This window comes from Nuphar pumila, chromosome 8 (genome assembly GCF_984573655.1).
Source record: "Nuphar pumila chromosome 8, dmNupPumi1.hap1.1, whole genome shotgun sequence".
NCBI classification, from domain to species: Eukaryota; Viridiplantae; Streptophyta; class Magnoliopsida; order Nymphaeales; family Nymphaeaceae; genus Nuphar; species Nuphar pumila.
The window spans coordinates 32,272,378-32,296,189 of record NC_143256.1 but is presented as its reverse complement, the minus strand read 5'-3'; the positions used below and the strand labels follow the sequence as shown (position 1 = coordinate 32,296,189).

Below are 23,812 nucleotides of genomic sequence, written 5' to 3'. Positions count from 1 at the left end.
CGACCCGCAGCTTTTTTTGAGGTGAAAAAAAAAAACAGAAAAAGTCGGTCACTTAGACACAAGGCCAGGGCACTTAGTAAATAGGATACAAAGCCAAGCGAGATCCTAGTTCGGCCCCTTAATACGAGCCACATGAAAAACGTCGGTTAAGATGCCACACAGTAGTCTTGACTTGAGATATTTTTGGGCCTCAAAAGTTCTAGCGTTTCATGGGTCAGTGGTGTAAAGGTTAGATGCAAAATCAATAATTACTGAACAATAACAAGCGATCCAAATACCTCAATACTTAAATCTAACTAAGACTACATAAACCCGAGACAGTAACATACAATATGGTGATAAGTGAAAGGAGGATTCCACTACTGGAAAACATGTCCACTTTGAAATTACACATAAATAAACACAGTTGTGTTGATGCTTTTATTTTCTACAGAGGGTTTATTTGATATTTCATATATGAAACTTATGAACGACTGTGCAAACAGATACAAACAGATAAAGCTGATAATTATGAATTATCAAGCTAGCTCATCTCGCCCTGAGAAACTTCACCTTTCTTTGAGAGGGAGATGAAACTCCAGAAGCAAATCATTTCCTGCATCAAAGACAAGCAAGAATTAATTTGGAGTTAGAAAACCTAAATAAATGCTTGAGTGGATTAAACCTAAAGAAATTTCTAAATATTTTCATAATAAGGCCTTGCATTCGGTATTTCTTCAAACTAACATCCAAAGAGACAGATGACCTTAGTGAGTGTCTCGTTGAATTTGGCTAGAGAACGAAGTTAATGTAATTCAAAGAGGCATTATTATTTTCTTGACTAGTAACCTCTTATTACAATGTTTACCTTCTTTTTTGTTTCTTAATCAAACGTACTCTACTCAGCCTTACAACAACAAAAAAAGATATTTTCTTCGTTTTATAAAGACAAAAGGTGAAAATAAGCAAAAACATTGTCAGCAAGAGGCTGGAAAGCGTATCTAACCTGACCCATATAATGCAATCATCTAAGACCCAACATAGGAGTAGGGTTAGTTTCAGGTTAACACAACATGGAGGTAAACCAAAGCATGTGTGCGTCCACATTGTTTAGTGTGTATTAACAATTTCTAAAACTCTTTTTTGCCTCTTAACAAATTTTTAGTGGCTCACCATAGCAGACTTACATCTCTCTCTCTCTCTCTCTCTCTATATATATATATATATATATATATTAAGCCTACAGCATCTAGTGGATATTAACAAGTTTAGTAAATCCTTTAGCCCCAAATAATTTTCAAGAAACCATGGTGGCCTTTTCTGTTGTATTCACAAATGGCACTTTAGTCAATTCACAGAGAATAACAGAAAAAGCAGGTTCCCAAATAACAAATAAAACATGTGACTTTAATTTTTAACAAAACATTAATTGCACATTGTGGTGACAAAGTATTTAACTAGATGGAAATTTTCAGTCTATTGAGGACAAAAAAAGACTTGCTGAATTAGCTAATTTCCACTATATATATACCACCCTCTAGTAAAAAATAGTAATATTTCTAATTTTTAAATTTTTTTTGCACATCTGACCATCCAGATGTGATCCAAATATTTGGATTAGTACAAATTGGTGATTGAATCATGTTACTCCAGCGTGTATGTAAAATTTTGCAGGGGTTGAAAAATCAATGGCCTACAATGTACCAAATTTTCAACCTCATAAAATCATACTTTTACATCAAAAAAACAAGATCAATCAAAGAGTCAATTTCTACTATTTTGACCATGCTGAACACAACCATGGTATATATAGACATGAGCCATGAGGTACAAATGCCTCTTTTTTTTCATTTTTTTGGTTGTTTTCATGAAACTAACCATGCAGATGTGATCTTGTTTAGTCGGAATAGGCTTTTGAATCGTCTGATTACGACATCTAGGTGTGCTTTTATAAGGCTTAAAAAATCAATGGCCTACAATGTGCGAAACTTTTACAGGTCATAAAATCAGAAAAAACATGATTCAAAATATTCGGAACATGCTGATCACATCTATGAGTCCGATTGGTTCTTAACATCCACAGCCTTTAGTGGAAGTTAGCTAGTTCAGCATTTCCTTTTGTCCCCCAATTATATAGATATAGTGGTGTGTAGCTACACAATCCATAGGAGCGCAACTCAGAGTGGAGTTTTGCCGAGCATCCATCGTGGGAGTGATGTACAGTCAGCGTTTTTCCCGTCCTAGTTTCCGCTGGGACCTTTAGCGGTGGTTGAAACCGCCGCTAAAAAGCATTTTTATTAACGCATTTCCTGTGGGTGTTAGCGATGGTTTCGACCGCCGCTAAAGGTCCCAGTAGAACTGAGACCTTTAGCGAAGGTCCAGAACCGCCGCCAAAGCGCAAAAAATGGGCAAAACCGTTTTTTGTGCTGTTTTTGTGTGTTGGCCATCCATCATGCGCGATGATGGATGGCCAGCGTCATTCCACTGTAGCTGCGCACCTAAGGGTTCCGCAGCTACGAATTACTGTATATATATATATATATATATATATATATATATATATAAATAATGATAACACTCATATTAAAAATGTAAGTTATGAACCTTTTCTTAAATGCATATAGGACCAAGGCCTGCTATGTCAAACCCTTATTAACCATATGCTGACGCCATCCTATAGAAGGAATTTTTCATAAGATTTAAAAGTTACAATTACTTCCATCATTTCAGAAAAAGCAAGCTTTCAAGTTACAAGTGTAGTGAAAGCATCCTGTTTAATCCATCACTAAAAGGATGCAGCAACATTGTCAAAATTAGTCCAAATATTAGCTTACGTACCAAGGCAACTTGAATGCTTCCTTCCACCAACCCTGCTTGGTACAATATGCACAAATTTTGTCAAGACGAACTATAATCTCAGAGAAAGTTGTGTGTGTGTGTGTGTGTGTGGAAACTTATCTGAGGTAAACAAGAATCGAGGCAGAGAGAGAGGGAGAGAGAGAAGTCGGCTGAGAGAAGAGAGAACTCGTTAATTCTATTAGGGCTAATCTCCTCATTAAATAGAGAGACGCCACTATATAAAAAATTACTTACACGTCCCTCTTTATTTATGAAATATCAAATAACTTACCTTTTAGAAAACTTACGCTTAAAACCTCAATAGGACAGTTAATCTCAACACTCTCCCTCAAGCTGGAGCATAGATATCAATCATGCTCTGCTTGTCACAACATTTTGAGAAATTTAGTCTAGCAAGAGGCTTTGTAAACATATCTGCAACTTGGTCCTCCGACTTTAGATATTTAGTAGCAATATGACTAGCTTGAACCATATCTCTTACGTAGTGGCAATCAACCTCAATATGTTTTGTCCTCTCATGAAAGACTGAATTGTTCGCTATATATGTGGCTGCCTTGTTATCACACATCATTGTCATAGGAGATGAAACCTTCACCTGAAGATCATTTAGTACAGTTCGAACCCACATTAATTCAGCAGTTGTTTGAGCCATAGCCCTATATTCTGATTCCGCACTTGACCTAGCAACCACATTTTGCTTGTTACTTCTCCATGAAATTAGGTTATTTCCCATAAACACACAGAATCCTGTGGTAGATTTTCTATCCACTACAGATCCTGCATAGTCAGCATCAGAGTAAGCCACTATTTCTAGGGTTCTACCTTTCTTGAATAATAACCCTTTTCCAGGAGAAGATTTTAAGTACCTGAGAATCAGTATTGCTGCATTCCAGTGTACCTCAATTGGTTTGTTCATAAATTGGCTAACCTTGCTTACTGCTAAAACAATATCAGGTCTGGTCACAATCACATATAGTAGCTTTCCTACCAGTGAGCGATAACTTTTGCTATCAACAGGTTTCGACCCTTCTTCAAACAACTGAACTTTATGGTCCATGGGAATATTTGCTGGTTTAGCTCCCAATATTCCAGTCTCTTTTAATAAGTCAAGAACATACTTCCGTTGAGACAAAACCATTCCTTCACGGCTCCTGGCAACTTCTATACCCAGAAAATATCTAAGTGAGCCAAAGTCTTTTGTAACAAAATGTTTTTGAAGATGAGTCTTTGTAGCTTCAATGTCTTTCATATCATCTCCTGTAAGAATGATGTCATCCACATATACCACCATAACAACTATACCTGAGTTAGTTTTCTTAATAAATAATGTATGGTCTGCCGCCGACCTATTAAAGTCAAACCTTGACATCACTTCAAACAACTTTTGAAACCATGCACGTGGACTTTGTTTCAAACCATATATTGCCTTTTTTAATCTACACACCTTCTGACACTCCCCCTCAACCTCGAAACCAGGAGGTTGTTGCATGTATACTGTCTCAGACAAATCCCCATATATAAATGCATTTTTCACATCTAATTGACACAAACTCCATCCATGGTGAACAACAACGGAGAGAACAAGACGAATGGTACCCATCCGTGCAACAGGAGAAAAAGTTTCAAAGAAATCAATACCATAAGTCTGAGTATACCCTTTTGCTACTAATCTGGACTTGTACCTTTCAATAGAACCCTCTGATTTATACTTTATTGTATATACCCATTTGCATCCAACAATGCCAGCATTCACTAGGGAATCAACTAGATCCCATGTATGTTGAGACAATAAGGCATTCATTTCTTCTTGCATAGCCTGCTTCCACCTGTTATCGAGCTCTGCTTATTGATAGTTCAAAGGAATAGTTTCAGCAGATAAGGCTGAAATAAATGCTTTCATCTTATTTCCAATTCGGGCATCGGACACAAAATGAGATATGGGATATAAGGTACATTGTCGGGTCCCCTTCCGGAGAGCGATTGGTCTGTTATCATCATCATGAAGGTCACTGTTGTCAGTAGTACTTACCTAAGAAGAAGAAGAAGATGAAGGCCCTAGAGGAGATGGAGTTCTACGCACATATACCAATGGAGGATTATGAAACTGTGAGGAAGATAAAGTTTGGTTAGGTAATGAGGGCACAGATTTCAAAGGAAAAGGACGTACAGGAAGTGGAAAAGAATCAACTGGATCAACTTGCATCTGAGTACCGGTACTAGAGTAATATGGAATGGATTCCAAGAAAGATACATCCGCACTGACATACTCTCGCTAAGAAATTGGATCATAACATCGATACCCCTTTTGATTTTTAGGATAACCTATAAACATGCATTTTGTAGCTTAAGCAGCTAATTTATCACGGTCAGGTCCAAGTTTGTGCACAAAACAAACACACCCAAATATTTTAGGTGAGAACGAGAAGAGTGGGGCATTAGGATTTAGGATATGTAGCGGAATTTGATCTCCCACGGAAGATGAAGGCATGCGGTTGATCAGATAACAAGCAGTGATAATCACATCACCCCAATATATCGCAGGAACATTGGATTGAATCATAAGGGTACGTGTGACATCAAGGAGGTGACTGTGTTTGCGCTCAGCCACACCATTTTGTTGAGAGGAATATGCATAAATAGTTTGGGGTTGAATACCATGGTCTTGATAAAATTGCAAGAAGGCTTTGGTTTTGAACTCAAGAGCATTATCAGTGCGAACAATCTTGACAACAGATTCAAACTGAGTTTTTATTTCAAGAATTAAGGATTTGATAATACTTGGAACTTCAGATCTTTCTTTTATTAAAAACACCCACAACTTAGAAAAATCATCAACAATAACAAGATAATATCGACACTGAGTCCTTGTAGGAATCTTACTAGGACCCCATACATCTGCATGAAGAAGTTCAAAAACTTTATGACTAGACTGACTCTGACTAGAAGGTAATGAACTCCGATGATGCTTGCCCAACTGACATGCTTCGCACTGAAATGATGTAGTAGACGGAATTTGAGGGAAGACATAACGAAGCTTTGACAATGAAGGATAACCAAGATGATGATGCCACTGAACAGGGCTGGATGAGTATTCTACTGCAGCATAAACATTGCCCACTGGATGATGTAGGTAGTAGACTCCATTTTCTTCATAGCCTCCACCAATCTTCTTCCCCGTCAGCAAATCCTGAAAATGACAACCCATCGGGTCAAATATTACTCTACAGTTTAGTTCTTTTGTAAGACAACTAAAAGAAAGTAAACTTTGAGGGAATGAGGGAACATGAAAAACATTTTTCAACTGCAAGGAAGAGGATATAGAAATATTTCCCTGACCAACAACTGGTGAGGAACTTCCATCTGCTAATGAGACTCCTCGATGATCAGTAATATCCTTTAGATCTGAAAAGAAAAGCGAATTCCCACACAGATGTCTGGATGCACCAGAGTCAATAATCCACTTACTATCATTCAAATGAAGATGATCCCCTGTTGAGTAGGCCACACCAGCTACAGGAGAAGAGGAGCTTGAAGGACGACGAGCTATCAGCTCATCATATTCTGCTCGACTAAGGGTGATACTGTCACTTGCAGAAGTGTTATCATTTGCATTTGCTACCTCTAGTGTAGTAACATTCGCATTTGGAACATTAGGCCTTGATGCAAAAGAGGTTGGCCGTCCATGCTTATCCCAGCAACGATCTTCTAAATGTCCAGATTTTCCACAGAAAATACATTGAAGTTTGCCTCTGCCTCTCATACCTCTTCCACGACCTCGTCCTCTAATAGTCTGAAAATTTTCACATCCATAACCGGATGGGACAGCTAGAGCAGATGACTAGGACATAGGTTGAGCTTGTAGAAGAGAAATCACAAGTCTACTCAGACGATTGTATGCATCAGCAAGAGTAGGTACATCGGATCCAGTCAACATTTGGACTCTTGCAACAGAGAATTCTGAAGATAAACATGTGAGAAACCGAACAACCATAGTCTGTTCTTGATGATCCTTGTGCTGCGGACAACAAAAAGGCCTGTGGGCATTGAGCCTTTCAAATGCTGCTTTGACAACGGCATAATACTGAGCCAAGGTCTGATCTCCTTGCTGCAAATTATATATCAGATTTGATATCTGGTACAACATCTACAGGAAATAGGGAGAGGGAGAGAGAGAGAAAAACACAATGGTTGGGGCAACATTCAATAGCTCGACCTCCAAGCCCTAACCTTTGTATATATGAAGCAGATATACAACTATCCTTGTAATATCAGGGATATTACAAGGATGCCATTAATGAGAAATATACAGCATGTGTTTCATTAACATACCATGCGTATAGATCTGGATCCAGATCCATACGCAAGCTATATTTGCGTTTCATACGCATGTATGTTTCATTAACATACATGTGTTTCATTAACACCCTCCCTCAAGTTGTACGTGATTTTGGATCATGTACAACTTGCTCTTTAATAGCCAAAATTGACGTTCTGTTAACCCCTTGGTAAACAAGTCTGCCACTTGATCTTCTGTTCGAACATGACGTAGTTCTATCTCCTTCATCTCGACTTTCTGCCGTATGAAATGTTGATCAATCTCAATGTGCTTCGTTCTGCTATGCTGGATAGGATTACATGCAATGTTTATTGTGCTTTGATTGTCACATAGAAGAAAAGATCGAATAATTGTCTCCCCAAGATCACTCAATAAGTGTCTAATCCAAGTGGCTTCTGTCGTGCCTGCAGCCATCGATATGTATTCAGCCTCTGTACTCGATCGTGCCACTGCCTTTTGTTTTCTGCTGCTCCAGGACACTAAATTATGTCCAATATATATACAATATCCATAGACAAATCGTCTCTCATCTGGATCCCCTGCCCAATCTGCGTCTGTATAAGTGATGAGTTCATGTCCTCTATGCAGATTATCGTTCTTGCGATAAACAAGTCCGTCTCCTATAGTTCCTTTTAAATAGCGTAGAATGCGCTTTACAACTTCCATATGACCCTCCGTTGGAGCATGCATAAACTGGGATACCTGATTGACAGCATAAACTATATTAGGTCTGGTAAAGGTCAAGTATTGTAACATTCCCACGAGACTTCTATACATTGTAGGGTTGACACAAAGATGACCATCTTCAGAGCTCAGCCTTTGATGTAACACACTAGGAGTAATGACTGGTTTGCAATTCGTCATCTCGGCTCTTTCCAGAAGGTCAAGAGTGTATTTTTGTTGCATGAGTGTCAATGTGTCTTGTTGTCTGTCAGCTTCCACACCAAGAAAGTACCTCAACTCCCCTAAATCTTTCATTTTGAAAGTTTTGATTAAAAACTGCTTCACGTCTTGCACATGATTATCTGAACTCCCAGTGATCACAATGTCATCAACATATATAAGAAGAAGTATAACAATGTCTGCCTTTTGGTAAATAAAGAGTGAGTGATCCAGAGAGCATCTTCTAAAACCATAACTCTGAATTTGCATAGAGAAACTTTCAAACCAGGAACGAGACGCCTGTTTCAACCCATACAGAGATTTCCTTAGTTTGCACACCCAGGCAGTAAGATCCTTCTCGGCATAACCAGGAGATTGCTCCATATACACTTCTTCCTTTAAAGTTCCATGCAAAAATGCATTTTTAACATCCATTTGGCTAAGGCTCCAACCTCGATCAACTGCTAGGGATATGATGACACGAATAATACCCATTTTGACTACCGGACTAAAAGTTTCATCGTAGTCTTCACCATATTGTTGTGTGAATCCTCGAGCAACAAGTCGTGCCTTATATATGTCAATGCTTCCTTCAGGCTTATACTTTGTTTTATAAACCCATTTTGAGCCAACTACATTCTTTCCTTCTGGCCGAGGGACTATTTCCCAAGTCTGACATTCATGAAGAGCTTTCATTTCTTCATTCATAGCTTCAGTCCAATGACGGGATTGAAGAGCTTGATTAAAACAAGTGGGTTCATCCTGTTTTGTGAGCTGAGACATAAACAACTGGAAATCAAGGGAGAAGGTCTAATAACTCACCCATCGTTGAATAGGATGCTTAATGTGTGACGGCCTTTGAGTCGGATCATTGGCGATGCTTTCCACATTCCTCGGCTCTGTATTTTTGTCCCGTCTAGTGTATATCTACCCAAAGAAGCGTTCTACTGGGGGTGGCTCAACTGGAGATAATTCAACATGCATTTGTGAGTCATTCAACTCCCTACTCAAGCCGAAGGAAGGACAATTTGTCTGACATGTTTCTCCTGTATTAGCAAAAAGATTTGCGCTCATCCATGTATCATATACTTCTAATTCTCGAGATGGCAACGCTGCAGAGTTATTGACCTGAAAATTTCGTTTGTCAAAAACAACATTTCTGGAGATCCTAATACGTTTTGTAGTAGGATCATAGCATCGATAACCTTTGTATTCATCTGCATACCCAACAAATCTGCACTTGACAGCCTTGTCCTGAAACTTATTTCGCAGAGATGAATCAACATGTACATAACATACACAACCAAAAACACGCAGCTCATCGTAAGAGGGATGTTGCCCGAATAAAGTATAATAGGGAGATTTCCGATCCAAAAGTGACATAGGAAGACGATTTATGATATGAACAGATGTGTGAAAAACTTTTGTCCAGAGACTAACGGGCACATTGCTATCATGTAACATGCTCATCGCGCTCTCAACAATATGCCTATGTTTTCTCTCTGTAACCCCATTTTGTTGAGGAGTATGAGGGCAAGAAACCTGTCGACTTATTCCTTTATCCCGAAGAAAGGCAATAAACTCGTTCGATGAATACTCTCTTCCATCATCACATTGTAAATGCACAATATCACAAGCAAACTTTGTTTTGACCATCGAATGGAATTCCCGAAATATTTGAAAAACTTCATGCTTGTGTTTTAAGAAATATATCCAAGTATAACGGGAATAGGAATCAATAAAGATAACATAGTAACGACTGCCAGATAGAGAAGGAATAGGTGCAGGTCCCCAAACATCAGAACAAATAATCTCAAATGGCTTTGAAGCTCTTTTATTTATAATATGAAAAAGAAGAACATGACTTTTGCAGAGTTCGCATAAAGAACATTTATTATTATTATCAGAAAATGAACATAAACTAGACTCTGGAAGGAGACCATCAGATATAAGATTTTTAATGAAACCTCGACTACAATGTCCCAAACGACTATGCCAAATATCTGGCTTATTACAATGAGATGAATTAAAAACTTCCAATGAAGGAAAAAACAAAGACTCTGAAGGCGAAGACACTGAAGAATGCTTGGACGACTTCAACTGGAGGACTGGGACTGAAGACGAAGACACTGAAGGAATCTCCTTGAAGACGTACATGTTTCCTTGTCGCTCCCCCTTAGCGAACGTCTCCTTCGTTCGTAGATCCTTAACATAAACAGAAGAGGGAGTAAATTCGACAGAAGAATTCATATCATCAACAAGTTTAGCTACAGAAACAATGTTCTTTTTAATATTAGGAGCAAGAACATTGGACAAGTGAAGTGAGGACTTTGACATAAGGATATGTGCATTGCCAGTATGACTAATGGAGTGATAAGTTCCATCTCCCGTAACTATACTACCTTTTTCAAAGTAAGGCAATAAGTGAGATAACTTACCCGCATTACCCGTAACATGTGTGGCAGCACCTGAATCAACATACCATTCGCCTTGTTCATTTTGCTTGATCATCATCTGTGACAATGCTGATAACAAAAGTTGTTGCACATCTGTGGATGACACTTTTGTGTCTACAGCAGTAGCTGATTTATTTTCAATTTTGTTTATTTGTCCTGTATTCTGTAGATTGAACCAACAATCAGCTTTCACATGTCCTCTTTTGTTGCATAAGAAACAAGTGGGCACTCTCCTCTAATTCCCTGTGATAAAACCCCCTGAAATATTAGGTGTAGGCAAGATACCACGTCCTCCCTGCCCAAAACGTCTGCGGCCTCTGCCTCCTTGATGCCCGCCATTCCATCGTCCAAAACCTACAGAAGTGTCCATGGCCAAAACTGAATGAGGACGAGCTGATTCATTTCCTTCTGCCCTTTGCTTCATAATCATCTCATGCTGGAGAAGTTTCGCTTGGAGGTTGTCAAAAGTGGGCAAGTGAGGAAGGCATGATAAAAGCTATAGTAAACATGTCAAAATCAGGACCCAATCCATTGAGGAGTTGTTGAACTTTATCTTTATCTGCAATAGCACTTCCAACAATAGCCAATTGATCAGTAATACTCTTCAAACGGCCTATGTATTCCATGTCTGTCATGGAGCCTTTCTTCAAACTTTGAAATTCATTTTTTAAGAACATAACTCGGGATTCTGATATCTGAGAGTAAGTCTGTGACAACTTACTCCACAGATCCGCCGCAGTGCAATCATATCTAGGAGTAACCAACACTTCTTGAGAGAGTGTTGACGTAATATAAGCAACCAAAGACTGATCCCTCTTCCTCCAAGCTGTATACTCTGGATTCTTAATGAAAATGGTAATTGTGTCACCTTTCTCATCCTTGGTTTCCTGCAAAATAAGCCGTGGTGGTATAGGAACTAAACCATCCAAATGTTCATCGAGATCCTGACTCCGTATAAAAGGAAGGATTTGCCTTTTCCAGGTCAAAAAATTAGAATGAGTAAGTTTTTCTGTAACGAGCTGACTCAAGAAATTGGCAGAGGGACCAAATGACGAAGACGAAGAGTAATCCATATCATAGGAATAATGAATAAGCAAACAAGATGAATGAAAAGAAATAAACAGATTTGAGATCACTTAATCAATCAGTAAAACTGTAATAAGGCATATACCTGTACGACCAAAAGTGTTGCACAAAGAACACTAAAACAACAATGAAGGAAAGGAAAGGAAACGTGTGAAATCAAAACTGGTTTGAAATAAAAAAGAGAACAACAATCGGTGATGTTTAGAAAAAAAAATTGGAACTAACAGAGACGATAGAGTAACAGAAAAGAAAGAACTTGGGATGAACACAGTTGATGAGTTGCTGTTCACGATGTTCTCGATGAACACAGTCGATGAGCACGCTGTTCACGCTGAAAGGAAAAAAAAGGTACCAACTTTCAGAAGGGGAGATTTCAGAGGATGAGATTTTAAAGGTTGTTGTTCTCGATCTGTTGTTTCAGAACCTCTTCACGCACAGGATGTTCACGCAGTGCTGCTGTTCACGATTTGCTGCTCACGCTGAAAGGAGGCACACGCTGTTCACGATCTGCTGTTTCAGAGCTTCTTCACGCACAGGATGGCATCTGCTCTGATACCATATCAGATTTGATATCTGGTACAACATCTACAGGAAACAGGGAGAGGGAGAGAGAGAGAGAAAAACACAATGGCTGGGGTGGCATTCAATATAAAGCAGATATACAACTATCCTTGTAATATCAGAGATATTACAAGGATGCCATTAATGAGAAACATACAACATGTGTTTTATTAACATACCATGCGTATGGATCTGGATCCAGATCCATACGCAAGCTATATTTTAACATTATATATCTCCTATTCGACTTGCAGGATACGACTCACATTAGTCTCTTGAGAATACATATCTCGAAGGTTGTCCCACATCTGTTTGGCTGTATTATAGTAAATTAGACCATCTGCAATATGAGGTTCGACACTATTCATAATCCATTTATTTTTGTCCCAAGTAATATATTTTCCCACCTTTTCATTTGGTTCAGTTTCTAACAGAATATGTTTTCTACAATGTCCAGATACCGACATCATAAAAGTTCTAGACCACCTGGCATAGTTAGTTTCATTCAATCTCACAGAAGAACCATATGAGAAGGGATTTGCAAATGCCTTATACTCCCCAATAGCATCATTTTTGGAATCAAGTTTCGAAGCTTCACCCATACTGAGTAGTATTAACAAGATAAGAGATATGTTTGATGCTAATACAGTTGCAAAAAACAAACAAACAAACAAAAGGTTCACTTTCTTAATCACTCTGATTTTGACTCTGGGATGACAGTTGACACAGGAACAACGTGTTTGATGATCACGCGTCAGCCAAATCCACGACAACATAATATTGTTTCACCATATCAGAAATCAGTTCACGCCAGCAGAGCAAGAAAAATAGTGTGTTTCACGATCATACGACAACCTAATTCACGGATTCATTAGGTTATTCAACCCACATTAGAAGCAATTAAAAAAAAAATAGATCAGGAATGTAGTTCTGAGAAAACCAGAACATCGAACACGACCTCCAAGGACAAGATTACTTTGTTCAACTGCATACGATACATACATCCCACGACTGCTTAAAAAAACTTTCACGATCTGATATGAGCAACTGCAGATGACACAGAAATCACACCAGCTCCCACGAAAAAAATTTAATTTTCCCGACATCCAGATCCTTGGTCTGATAGAAAACACCCAACTTTGCTGCAACCAGATTCAGTTGACACGCTGTCACCGTGACCCAACTCTGCCGCAACCAGATTCAGTTGACACCACCATCACCGTGACCTTTAGATCTGGTTACAGATCTGTGTCATGACACAGATCTGTAATCAGATCTATGCAATTAGAAGAATAACAAGAAATACGCACACCTGTTGATTGTATATAATTTTTTTTTCGAGCCTTTTTGGTGTAGGTCGATCACGTGCTCACGCTCCTGAGATCCACCGCTCTGATACCATGTGGAAACTTATCTGAGGTGCACCAGAATCGAGGCAGAGAGAGGGAGAGAGAGAGAGAGAGAGAGAAGTCGGCTGAGAGAAGAGAGAACTCGTTAATTCTATTAGGGCTAACCTCCTCATTAAATAGAGAGATGCCACTATATAAAAAATTACTTACACGTCCCTCTTTATTTATGAAATATCAAATAACTTACCTTTTAGAAAACTTACGCTTAAAACCTCAATAAGATAGTTAATCTCAACAATATATATATATATATATATATATATATATATATATATATATATATATATATATATATATATATTCTTTTGATGTATATATTTTTTATTTCTTTATTTTTATTTTATTTTATCTAGTTCACTTTTGAACTAGAGTTTGACTAGTCAACACTAGGTTGACTAGTCAAAAGAGTTGTTAGAGCAAGCTCCAACGACTCTTTTTATGAACGTTGGAGCTTTCTTCAACAGCTCTTTTGAGCTCTCCTTCTATCCCTTCTTTTGTATATAAATAGGAGTGATCCCCTCCCATTGTATTAAAAAATGCTTCTTGCATTTTTGTGAGGTTTCAATAAATTATTATTTTTACATATTGTGTTTGCCCTTTGTGGCATTTGTGAGTATGCCCATTAGTAGCTTTTGTGATTGTGCACCTTGTAGCCCTTTAGTGGCATTGTATTTGTGCACACTTTATTTTATTTCATGATATCAGAGCTTGGATGCTCTTGAATCCTTGAAGATTGCTGCCTCGTTTTCCATGCTTGTAAGAACAAGAAAAATACCTTTTGCTCTTTGACGATTCAAGTGGTAATGTGATCGTGCTATTGAAGACAAATGGCTTGTGGTTCTTGTTCGTGGTGTGGTGCACCTGTTTTTTGCTTCTTTTCTTTATTTTCTTCTCTTTTCTCATCTCCTCTACATCTCTCAATCTCTTTAATCCCTTGTGAGAATGGATGATCATGAAAAAGTCACCATTATACCTATGAAACTCAATGATACTAATTTTGTAACGTGGTCTTCAATTGTGAAACACCACCTTTAAGGAAAGGGGTTGTGAGGACTAGTGAATGGTTTTGATCCGGAACCTAAACTAGTTCTCACCAAGGTAGAAAGCAGAAAAGAAATACTTCCCATAGATGATGAGAAAATCAAGGCTTTAGACACTTAGAGAGAAAGTGAAAAAAATGGAAAATAGGACATGGCAAGATTATGACTTGCCTTGTCAATAGTGTGGATCTTAGTAAATGCTCTAGCCTTGCCAAATTTGAGCATGCGGATAAGGCTTGGGAATACCCTAAGAATATAAATCACCTTAAAGATATTGCATATGTGCTTACTATGACCCAAAAAGACAAGAATATTAGAGAATACTATAATACCTTGTCCGAACTTTTGGAAGAATTATCTCTTTTTTAGTCTAAGTGGCATTCTCCCAAAGACATTGAGCTCCACTAAAAACAACTTGATGTAGAACATTTCTATCAATTCATAAATGGATTGAGACCGGAATTTGAAAGTATCAAATCGTCACTCCTACATAGAGACAAAATTCTCTCTATTGTTGACACTATTGAAGAGTTAACTATGGAGAAGAATAGGCTTAAAGGGCATATTTTGAAGAATGAATATGGCTTTGTTCTTACCGCCTCTAAACTGGGCAATTACATGCGCACGTATAAACCACCTCAAATGGAAACAAGTGAATGAGTACGAAAATAAGCCTCATTGGAAGCAAAGCAATGAATATGACAAGAAAAAGATTATATGTCATAATTGCCATGAATCAGGTAACATTAGACCTCAATGCCCAAAGTATAGAAGAAAGGAAGAAAAGGTAGCTTCGATTGGCTCTCCTCAAGAATCTAATGACAAAGCTCATGATGCACCTGTATCTATGTCTCAACTAATGAAAATTCTCCAACCACTACTCAAAGGGGGCATCTTCTTCACATGAGGCATTCACTAGAGCTGCAGTCTCATCCTTCACCCCCTGGTAAAATTCTTTGGTTGCTTGATTCTGGTGCTTCTTTTCATATGACCCCCAATAGTAATATTTTACCTGAATATCATATTAACTCAAGCATGTCAAATGTTTTTACAGTTGATGATACATTTCTTGAAATAAAAGTAAGAAATTTTAAAAATATTTTGCAAAATTCTAAAAATGTTACTATTCCAAAAGTTAGATATATTCTCAAATTAAGTTTAAACCTTTTCTCAGTTTTTCAAATTTCTGACTATAGATGTAATGTCACCTTCTCTTCTGATCGTTGTTGGGTGCAGAATCACTAGTTAAAGAAGTTGATTGAGGAAGGCCATAGAGAAGAAAACCCCTACTATATGGATTTTTTGGAAACAACCAAGGATACGTTTTGTTATAATGTCTAGAAATTATATTTGGATTTATGGTATAAAAGACTTGGCCATCCTCATGTATCTAAAATCCAATATATTTCAAGTTTGAGAAAAATTTATAATTTTAAAAATTTTACATGCAAGTACTGTATTCTTGGACAAATGAAGAGATTATCATTTCATGAAAGAACCTTTGTTTCTTCTAGACTGCTTGAGTTAATACATTCAGATGTATGGGGCCCAACACCAGTCTTATCCAAAGGTGCTTATGCATATTATGTGATTTTTGTTGATGATTTCTCTAGGCATACTTGGATCTAATTCCTTAAACATAAATATGAAGTTTTTACACATTTTCAAATATTTCATAACCTGGTCAAAATAAGTTTGGAAATGAGATTTTTATCTTTCGTACTGATTCAGAAGGAGAACTTTTATCAAAGGAATTTAAAGATTATTTAAATATGCATGGCATCACACATCAAAGATCTTGTCCACACACACCACAGCAAAATGGTTTGGTTGAACGAAAACACAGACACATTATGGAAACCACCAGAACCTTGCTAGTAGCAAATCAAGTACCTAAAGATTTCTGAGTTAAAGCTGCATTGATTTTTGCTTATCTCATTAATAGAATGTCATCTTCTTTGCAAAACACAACACCAATTGAAATTGTTTTTAAATTAGTTCTTGATTATTTTAGACTAAAAGTGTTTTGATGCAAATATTTTGTTTTTACTGATAAAAATGATAAACTTTCTCCTCACGTCATCCCTTGTGCCTTTTTAGGTTATGCAGATAACAAAAAAGACTATAAGTGCTTTGATTTAAAAAAAAAAATGTTTCGAAAAATGAATCTTTCTTAGAAAATGAAAAAATCTTTGATTTTAAAAATACTAAGGAAATATCTAAGTATTCATTTTTATTTGACTTAGTTTCATAACATACTGACTATGATAATGAATGTAACCTTGATAATGGTTGAAATATAATAGAAGGTGACCTTGACAATAGTCATGATGATGTGATTGATGAAGAGAAAACCCATAAGGATAATAACTATTTGCAATACTCTAGGCGTAGGGATTCAAATCACCCATATGCACTAAAAAAATATTTTGATCAGTCTAAAGAACAAACTAGAAGGTCATCTAAGATCTCTAAACCACCCAAGAAGTTTGTGTCCTATGACTCCTTTTCTCCTAAATACAAGACATTCATTGTATTAATTCATTCATATATAGAATCCTCAACCTATGCTAAAGTCAAAGAACATTTTAAGTGGATTGACGCCATGAGGGTAGAATTTGAAGCTCTAGAGAAGGTTAGAACTTGGACCATTCAAGATATATCATAAGAAAAGAAACTTATAGGTTGTAGGTGGGTATATAAGGTTAAAATCATGAGTGATGAAACACTTGAAAGATATAAAGCCAGATTAGTTGTTAAGGGATATTCTCAAGAATACGGCATAAACTACGAAGAAACCTTTGCTCATGTTGCTAGAATGACCACTGCTAGCACCCTAATTGCCTTAGCTTCAATTAGAAAATTGTTTAGCTTTTAAATGAATGTTAAAATTTGTTTTTTTAATGGAAACCTAGTTGAAGAAGTTTATATGGAGGCACCACCTGGTATAAATATCCCTAAGGGTAAAGCTCTTCGTCTGTATAAAGCCCTTTATGGCCTTAAACAAGCACCTAAAGCTTGGTAAGATAGGTTTAGTCAAGTTATACTTGATATTGGATTCAGATCTTGTTTGACTGATATTGTCTTGTTTGTTAAGGTCTCTAATGCAAGTATACTTATCCTTCTCCTCTACGTGGACGACATGATCATTACCGGAAGAGACAAATAGGGAGTTGATAATATTAAAAGGCTTCTCAAAAAATGTTTTGAAATGATTGATTTGGGGTTTTTAAAATATTTCTTAGGAATTGAAGTTGCTTACTCTCCTAGAGGGTATTTGTTATCTTAGTCTAAATTTGCTTTTGAAATTGTTTTCAGGTCTAGCATTACGAATGATGAAAGAGTTGATACTCCTGAAATTGTCAACACCAAGATGCGAATTGACGATGAAAAACCTCTTCAAGATCCTACTCCTTACAGACATATTGGAGCTCTCTCTTACCTTTCAATTACTAGACTTGATATAGCACACGCTGTACATGTAATGAAATGGTGGTCTTCCACTAATGCACTTGAATCACTCAAAAGAAGTGTCTAAAAAACACTTTAGACAAGACCCACAAAAGGGTATAAATGGAATAACATAAAAGAAAATAATAAAACTTTATTAATAACAAGAAAAATGCTTAACAAGCATTGAGAGTGATTTTATATTAGGAGATGCACCCCTATTTATACAAGTGAGAAGGGATTAGAGGAGAGCTCTTAAGGAGCTCTCCATGTAGCCGTTGGACCTAATCCAACGGCTAGAATTCTAGTCGTATGTTGACCATTAGTTATTATCTAGTTCTATGAGAACTAGATAATAAATAAATAAAAGAAAATGAAAGAAAAAAAATAAAAATTATATTTACAAAAATATATATAATAAAATATATATAATAATTATATATATGCATTTTATATTTTAACACTCCCCCTCAAACTTACAATACAATGAGCGAAAGTTTGTCTAAGAGGAAGTGAAATCTAGGAGCCGCGAGAAGTTTTGTGAAGAAGTCTGCTAATTGATATTCTGATGTGACATATGGCAGATCAATGGTTTCATGTAAGTATTCCTCTCTGACATAGTGACAATCCATCTCGATGTGTTTGGTGCGCTCATGGAAAGTCTGGTTGTTTGCAATGTAGATGACACTCTTGTTGTCACAACACATTCGTGAGGCTTGTGTTGCCTCAGCTCACATGTCAGCAAGCAATCGCCCGAGCCAAACAACTTTTATTGTGATGGTTGTCATGGCTCTATATTCAGCTTCAGTAGAGGAAAGAGAGACTTTCTGCTGCCTCTTGCACCTACACGATATTAGAGATTCACCTAAAAACATACAGAAACCAGTAGTTGAGTGTCTATTATTAGGATCACCTACCCCGTTAGCATTGCTAAAAGAAAACTATCATTTGTAATCTCATAGCTTATCCCATATGTAATACATCCCTCATATGTAATCTTTTTTTAGTTTAGTTACAAAGTCTAGTTAGGGTTAGGATAGTTACCTTTTTTTTGTCTCTTTTTAGACTTTTTTTAGCCTTTGTGCTTTTTGACCAAAGTCAAAAAGCATAAAGAAGCACAAAGAAGAGTGAGCCGTTGGACTCCCAACAACTCTTAATAGAGTCATTAGGAGCCCAACGACTCCCTCTTCCCTCTCATTCTCTTGTATTATAAATAGGGGATTCTCCCCTCTTATTTTGTATTCTTGAGTGTGGGTTTCTCCCACTTGAATCAAAGTCTTTTTTATTCTCGTTTGCTTTGCACTCTTTTTGAGTTTGGTGTATGAACCCTAGTGGTTCTTGTGAGTGTATGCTATTTGTGAACTTTCGTGGTTCTTTTGTGAGATTGGTTGTGAGCATCATTTGAAGATCCAATTGTGGACGTCATTTCCTTACATGGTATCAGAGCCATTGGAGTGATCAAGCTAAGGTTTCTTGGTGCATTGGGAAGTGTGTCATTCACAATTTCTTTTTTTAAAGAAAGAGGTGAAATTCTTTACAAGTGGTGATCGTGTGAAAGCTTGGGAGATTGGAGGAATTCTTATGCACATCATATGTGGTGGAGTAACATTGCCTTTGGTCCTCTCTTTTCCCATATTCTTCTTTACTCTTCTCTTAGTCATTTCTTTTCTCAATACTTTTAAAATGGATGACAACGATAATGTCACCATTAAGCCCATCAAACTAAATGACTCAAACTATGTTACATGGGATTCTATCATGACGCATATTATATGGGGAAAGGGCTTGTGGGGATTAGTGGATGAGACCGATTTGGAACCTACACTAATCCTCACAAAGATAGAAGGAGAGATAAAAATTTCTCTCACGAAAGTGAAAAAAATTAAAGCTATTGCGACTTATGAAAAAAAATGGAAAGAACGGATAATGGGACATGCCAAGATTATGTCTTGGCTCATATCTAGCGTGGACATCAAGAAATGCTCAAGCCTTGCAAAATTTGAGCATGCCAATGATGCTTGAGATTATCTTAAGAGAATGTATTCTCTTAAAGATATTGCACATGTGTACAACTTACAAATCAAAGTTAGAAATATGGTTCAAGGAGACAAGAATATTAGAGAATACTATAATGGCTTATCAGAGTTATGGGAAGAGTTGGCACTTCTTGAACCGAAGTGGCATTGCCCACAAAATATAGAACTCCGCCAAAACCAAATAAATGCGAAGCACTTTTTTCAATTTATTAACGGATTAAGATCGGAGTTCGAATCTGCTAAGTCTATTCTTCTCCATCGAGGGAAGGTGCCTTCGATAGAAAACACCATAGAAGAGCTAAGTATGGAAGAAAATAGACTCGAGAGTAGAATCACCAAGTGTGATGATGACTCGGTTCTTGTCGTATCCAGACCAAGAAATCATGTTCGAACATACAAACCCCCAAACTACAGAAGGACAAATGATGAAAGGTAAGGAAATTAATCTTAGAAAAGAAAAATTATTTGTTATTATTGTCGTGAACCAGGACATGTGAAAACTCATTGTTCAAAATTGAAGAGACCTTATGAGAAAAATGTTGCCTCTTTCGGACCTCCACAAGAATCAAATGAATCTTCCATTAGAAGTATGTCTTTAACTCAATTTGTGGAGGCACTTCAACCACTACTCAAGGGAGCATCTTTATCAGCTAGAGCCACAGTCTCTTCCGTTAGCAGTTCTGATCCAGGTAAATCTCCTTGGCTTCTTGATTCAGGTGCCTCATTTCACATGACACCAAATATAAACATATTATCTGAATGCCATAACTCAAATGAGTCAAATGCTTTTACCGCTGATGGGACATCACTTGAAATCAACGGAATAGAAAATTTTGAAAATAATTTCAAAGATCCAAAAGGTTTTTACATTCCAAAAATTAGATATATCCCTAAGTTAAACCTCAATCTCTTATTTGTTTCTCAATTATCTGACCATGGATATAATGTTTTCTTCTCTTCTCGTGGTTGTCGAGTGCAGGATCATCAGTCAGGGAAGCTTATTGGGGAAGGCCATAGAGAAGGAAGCCTATATTACATGGATTTTTTGAAAATTCCCAAGAATGATTTATGTTGTAATGTTCAAAAAATGGACTTGGATCTATGGCACAAGAGACTTGGCCATCCTAGTATATCCAAGATTCAGTTTTTTCCAAAGATGGAACATTTTTGTAATTTTGAGACCTTTAAATGTGAAGAATGCATTCTTGGAAAAATAAAAAAATTATCATTTCAAGAAAGAAATTTTGTCACTTCTCGACCACTTGAGTTAGTTCATTCGGATGTATGGGGCCCTGCACCTGTCATATTCGAAAGAGGTTTTACATATTATGTTATCTTCGTAGATGGCTTTACAAGACATACTTGGATTTATTTTCTCAAACATAAATCTGAGGTTTTCTTACACTTTCAAATATTTCACAACTTAGTTAAAAATCAGTTTAAAGATGATATTTTCATTTTTCGCACTGATTCAGGGGGAGAGTACTTATCAAAAGAATTTAAAGACTATTTGAATTTACATGAAATTACACATCAAAGGTCATGTCCTTGTACTCCACAACAAAATGGTTTAGCAGAAAGAAAGCATAGACATATTATAGAAACAACAAGAACTCTACTCATTATTCACAAAGTACCAAAATTTTTTTGGGTCAAAGCTACTCTAACTGCAGGCTATCTCATTAATAGAATGCCATCATCTTTGCTAAACAATATATCTCCTATTGAAAAACTTTTCAAACAAATCCCAGATTATTCAAGATTAAGGGTATTTGGGTGTAAATCATGGTTTTAAAACTCGTCGAGTCAACTCGGTGACTCGGCTCGGCCCTCCAGCGAGTCAACCCAGCAGGGTAAACTCGGCTTGCCTTGACTCGGCCGAGTTCTGGGATATTTGAAATTTGATTTTTTGGGTATTTCAAAATAACAGTTTAATAATAAATAATAAATTACAAGACAAACCAGTTCAAAGATACAATAATCTATCAATCTTTATGTGTTGATTAAACATATTGGCAAAAAAAATGATTCAAAGATCAAACAAAAAAGTAAAGCATACACGTATCGGTGCTTGTACTTCATGTTCTGGTGTTGGGTGCCTTTGAGTGTTGTTTTATGAACACATATCATATCCTTCATTGTATATAAAAATACATTTTTGTACAAAGTCTGTATCACACCTTTGCATAACAATTTGTACCCTGTCATCCTTATTTTTTGACAGAAACACCCATATCATACCAGTTGTGCTGATCTTGTACAGTATGCTTGTACATGTATCCATATGACAGCATTTCCCTTGGTCATAATTGGAATTTCTTCTGGTGATTCATTCTCTTATTGTTGTTTTACCTTGTTGCAACTAATTCAATCTGGCTTTTTATGCAAGATGATGTGTTGTTCTCAATGAGGTGAGATCACTAGAAAGGAAAGCTAACAAAAGCTAGGGTGTCTTCTGGAGAAGTTTAGCTGAAATTCCTAAACCATTCTATTTAGAAACTTGAGTTTAAGTATGTTTCTAGACTCAGTTACATGGGGCCTTCATTGAATACCAAAGACATGCTTGTTACGAAGAAGTTTCTTCATGTAACTTGATCTTTCCATGTGACCTTGTTATGAAGAAGTTTGTACTTTTTCTACTCTGAACTTGCAATTTTTTATTGTCAACTCTTTAGACTATATGTTTACTGAAAAACATGGTTTGAGACAAATTATATATTGTTTTTCTTTTAAAATCAAAAGTTAACAAAACCCGGTCTGAGTCACCGAGTTGACCCGCCGAGTCACGAGTCAATAAAGAACGAGTTGAGTTTCGAGTCACAGGTTTTAAAACCTTGGTGTAAATGTTTTGTTTTCTCTAACAAAAATGACAAACTCTCTCCACATGTTATTCCGTGTGTGTTTCTTAGCTACGCAAACCATCAAAAAGGTTATAGATGTTTTGATCTCAAAACTAGAAAGTTATGTGTCAAGGAATGTATTTTTTCTTGAAAAAGAAAGTTCTTTTAAAGTCAAGAACTCTAGAGAAATAGATGAGTATTCTTTCCTATTGGACTTAGCTCCAAAGATCAGTGAAGGTGATATTGATCTAGAAGATCAAAATGACATAGTAAGTACTGAATCATCTTATGATAATCAAGGTTGTATTCAATACTTCAGACGGGGCAACTATGAACAACCTTGTGCTTTAGAAAAATATACTAAAGCACAAGATCAAATAGTAACCAAGAGATCATCTAGGGTGTCAAAGGTTCCCAGAAAATTTGTATCCTATGAGTCTTTCTCACCAAAACATCAAGCTTACATCGCTTTAATACACTCCTACACATAACCTTCTAATTATGATACAGCAAAAGAACACCCTGAATGGGTCGAAGCTATGACAACATAGTTAAATGCATTAGAAAAGGCAAATACATGGTCTATTCAAGATATTCCACCACGTAAAAAGCTCATAGGATATTGATGGGTATACAAAGTTAAGAGCAAGAGTGATGGTACTTTTGAGAGGTTTAAAGCCTGACTAGTTGTCGAAAGCTATTCTCAAGAATATTGAATAGATTATGAAGAAACCTTCGCACCAGTCGCCAGAATGACTACAGTTAGGATCTTAATTGCTCTTCCCTCTATAAAGAAATGGCAGATATATAAGATTCTGTGTGAGGTTCAGCCTTCACTGCAGAAAATAAAGAAAAGAGAGAGAGAGGAGGGAGATGCA

General features: G+C 36.8%; 1 protein-coding gene across 1 annotated transcript in view; it reads right to left on the bottom strand.

Moving 5' to 3' along the window:
- Positions 1-360: 360 nt before the first annotated feature.
- The window catches only part of LOC149829884 (integrin-linked protein kinase 1-like), a 106,437-nt gene continuing 82,985 nt past the window's right edge, over positions 361-23,812 (bottom strand). Inside the window, exon 12 of the mRNA XM_090016134.1 lies at positions 361-595. Coding sequence (XP_089872260.1) covers positions 589-595 — 7 coding nt within the window. The 3' untranslated portion in view covers positions 361-588. The remainder of the gene's footprint in view (positions 596-23,812) is intronic.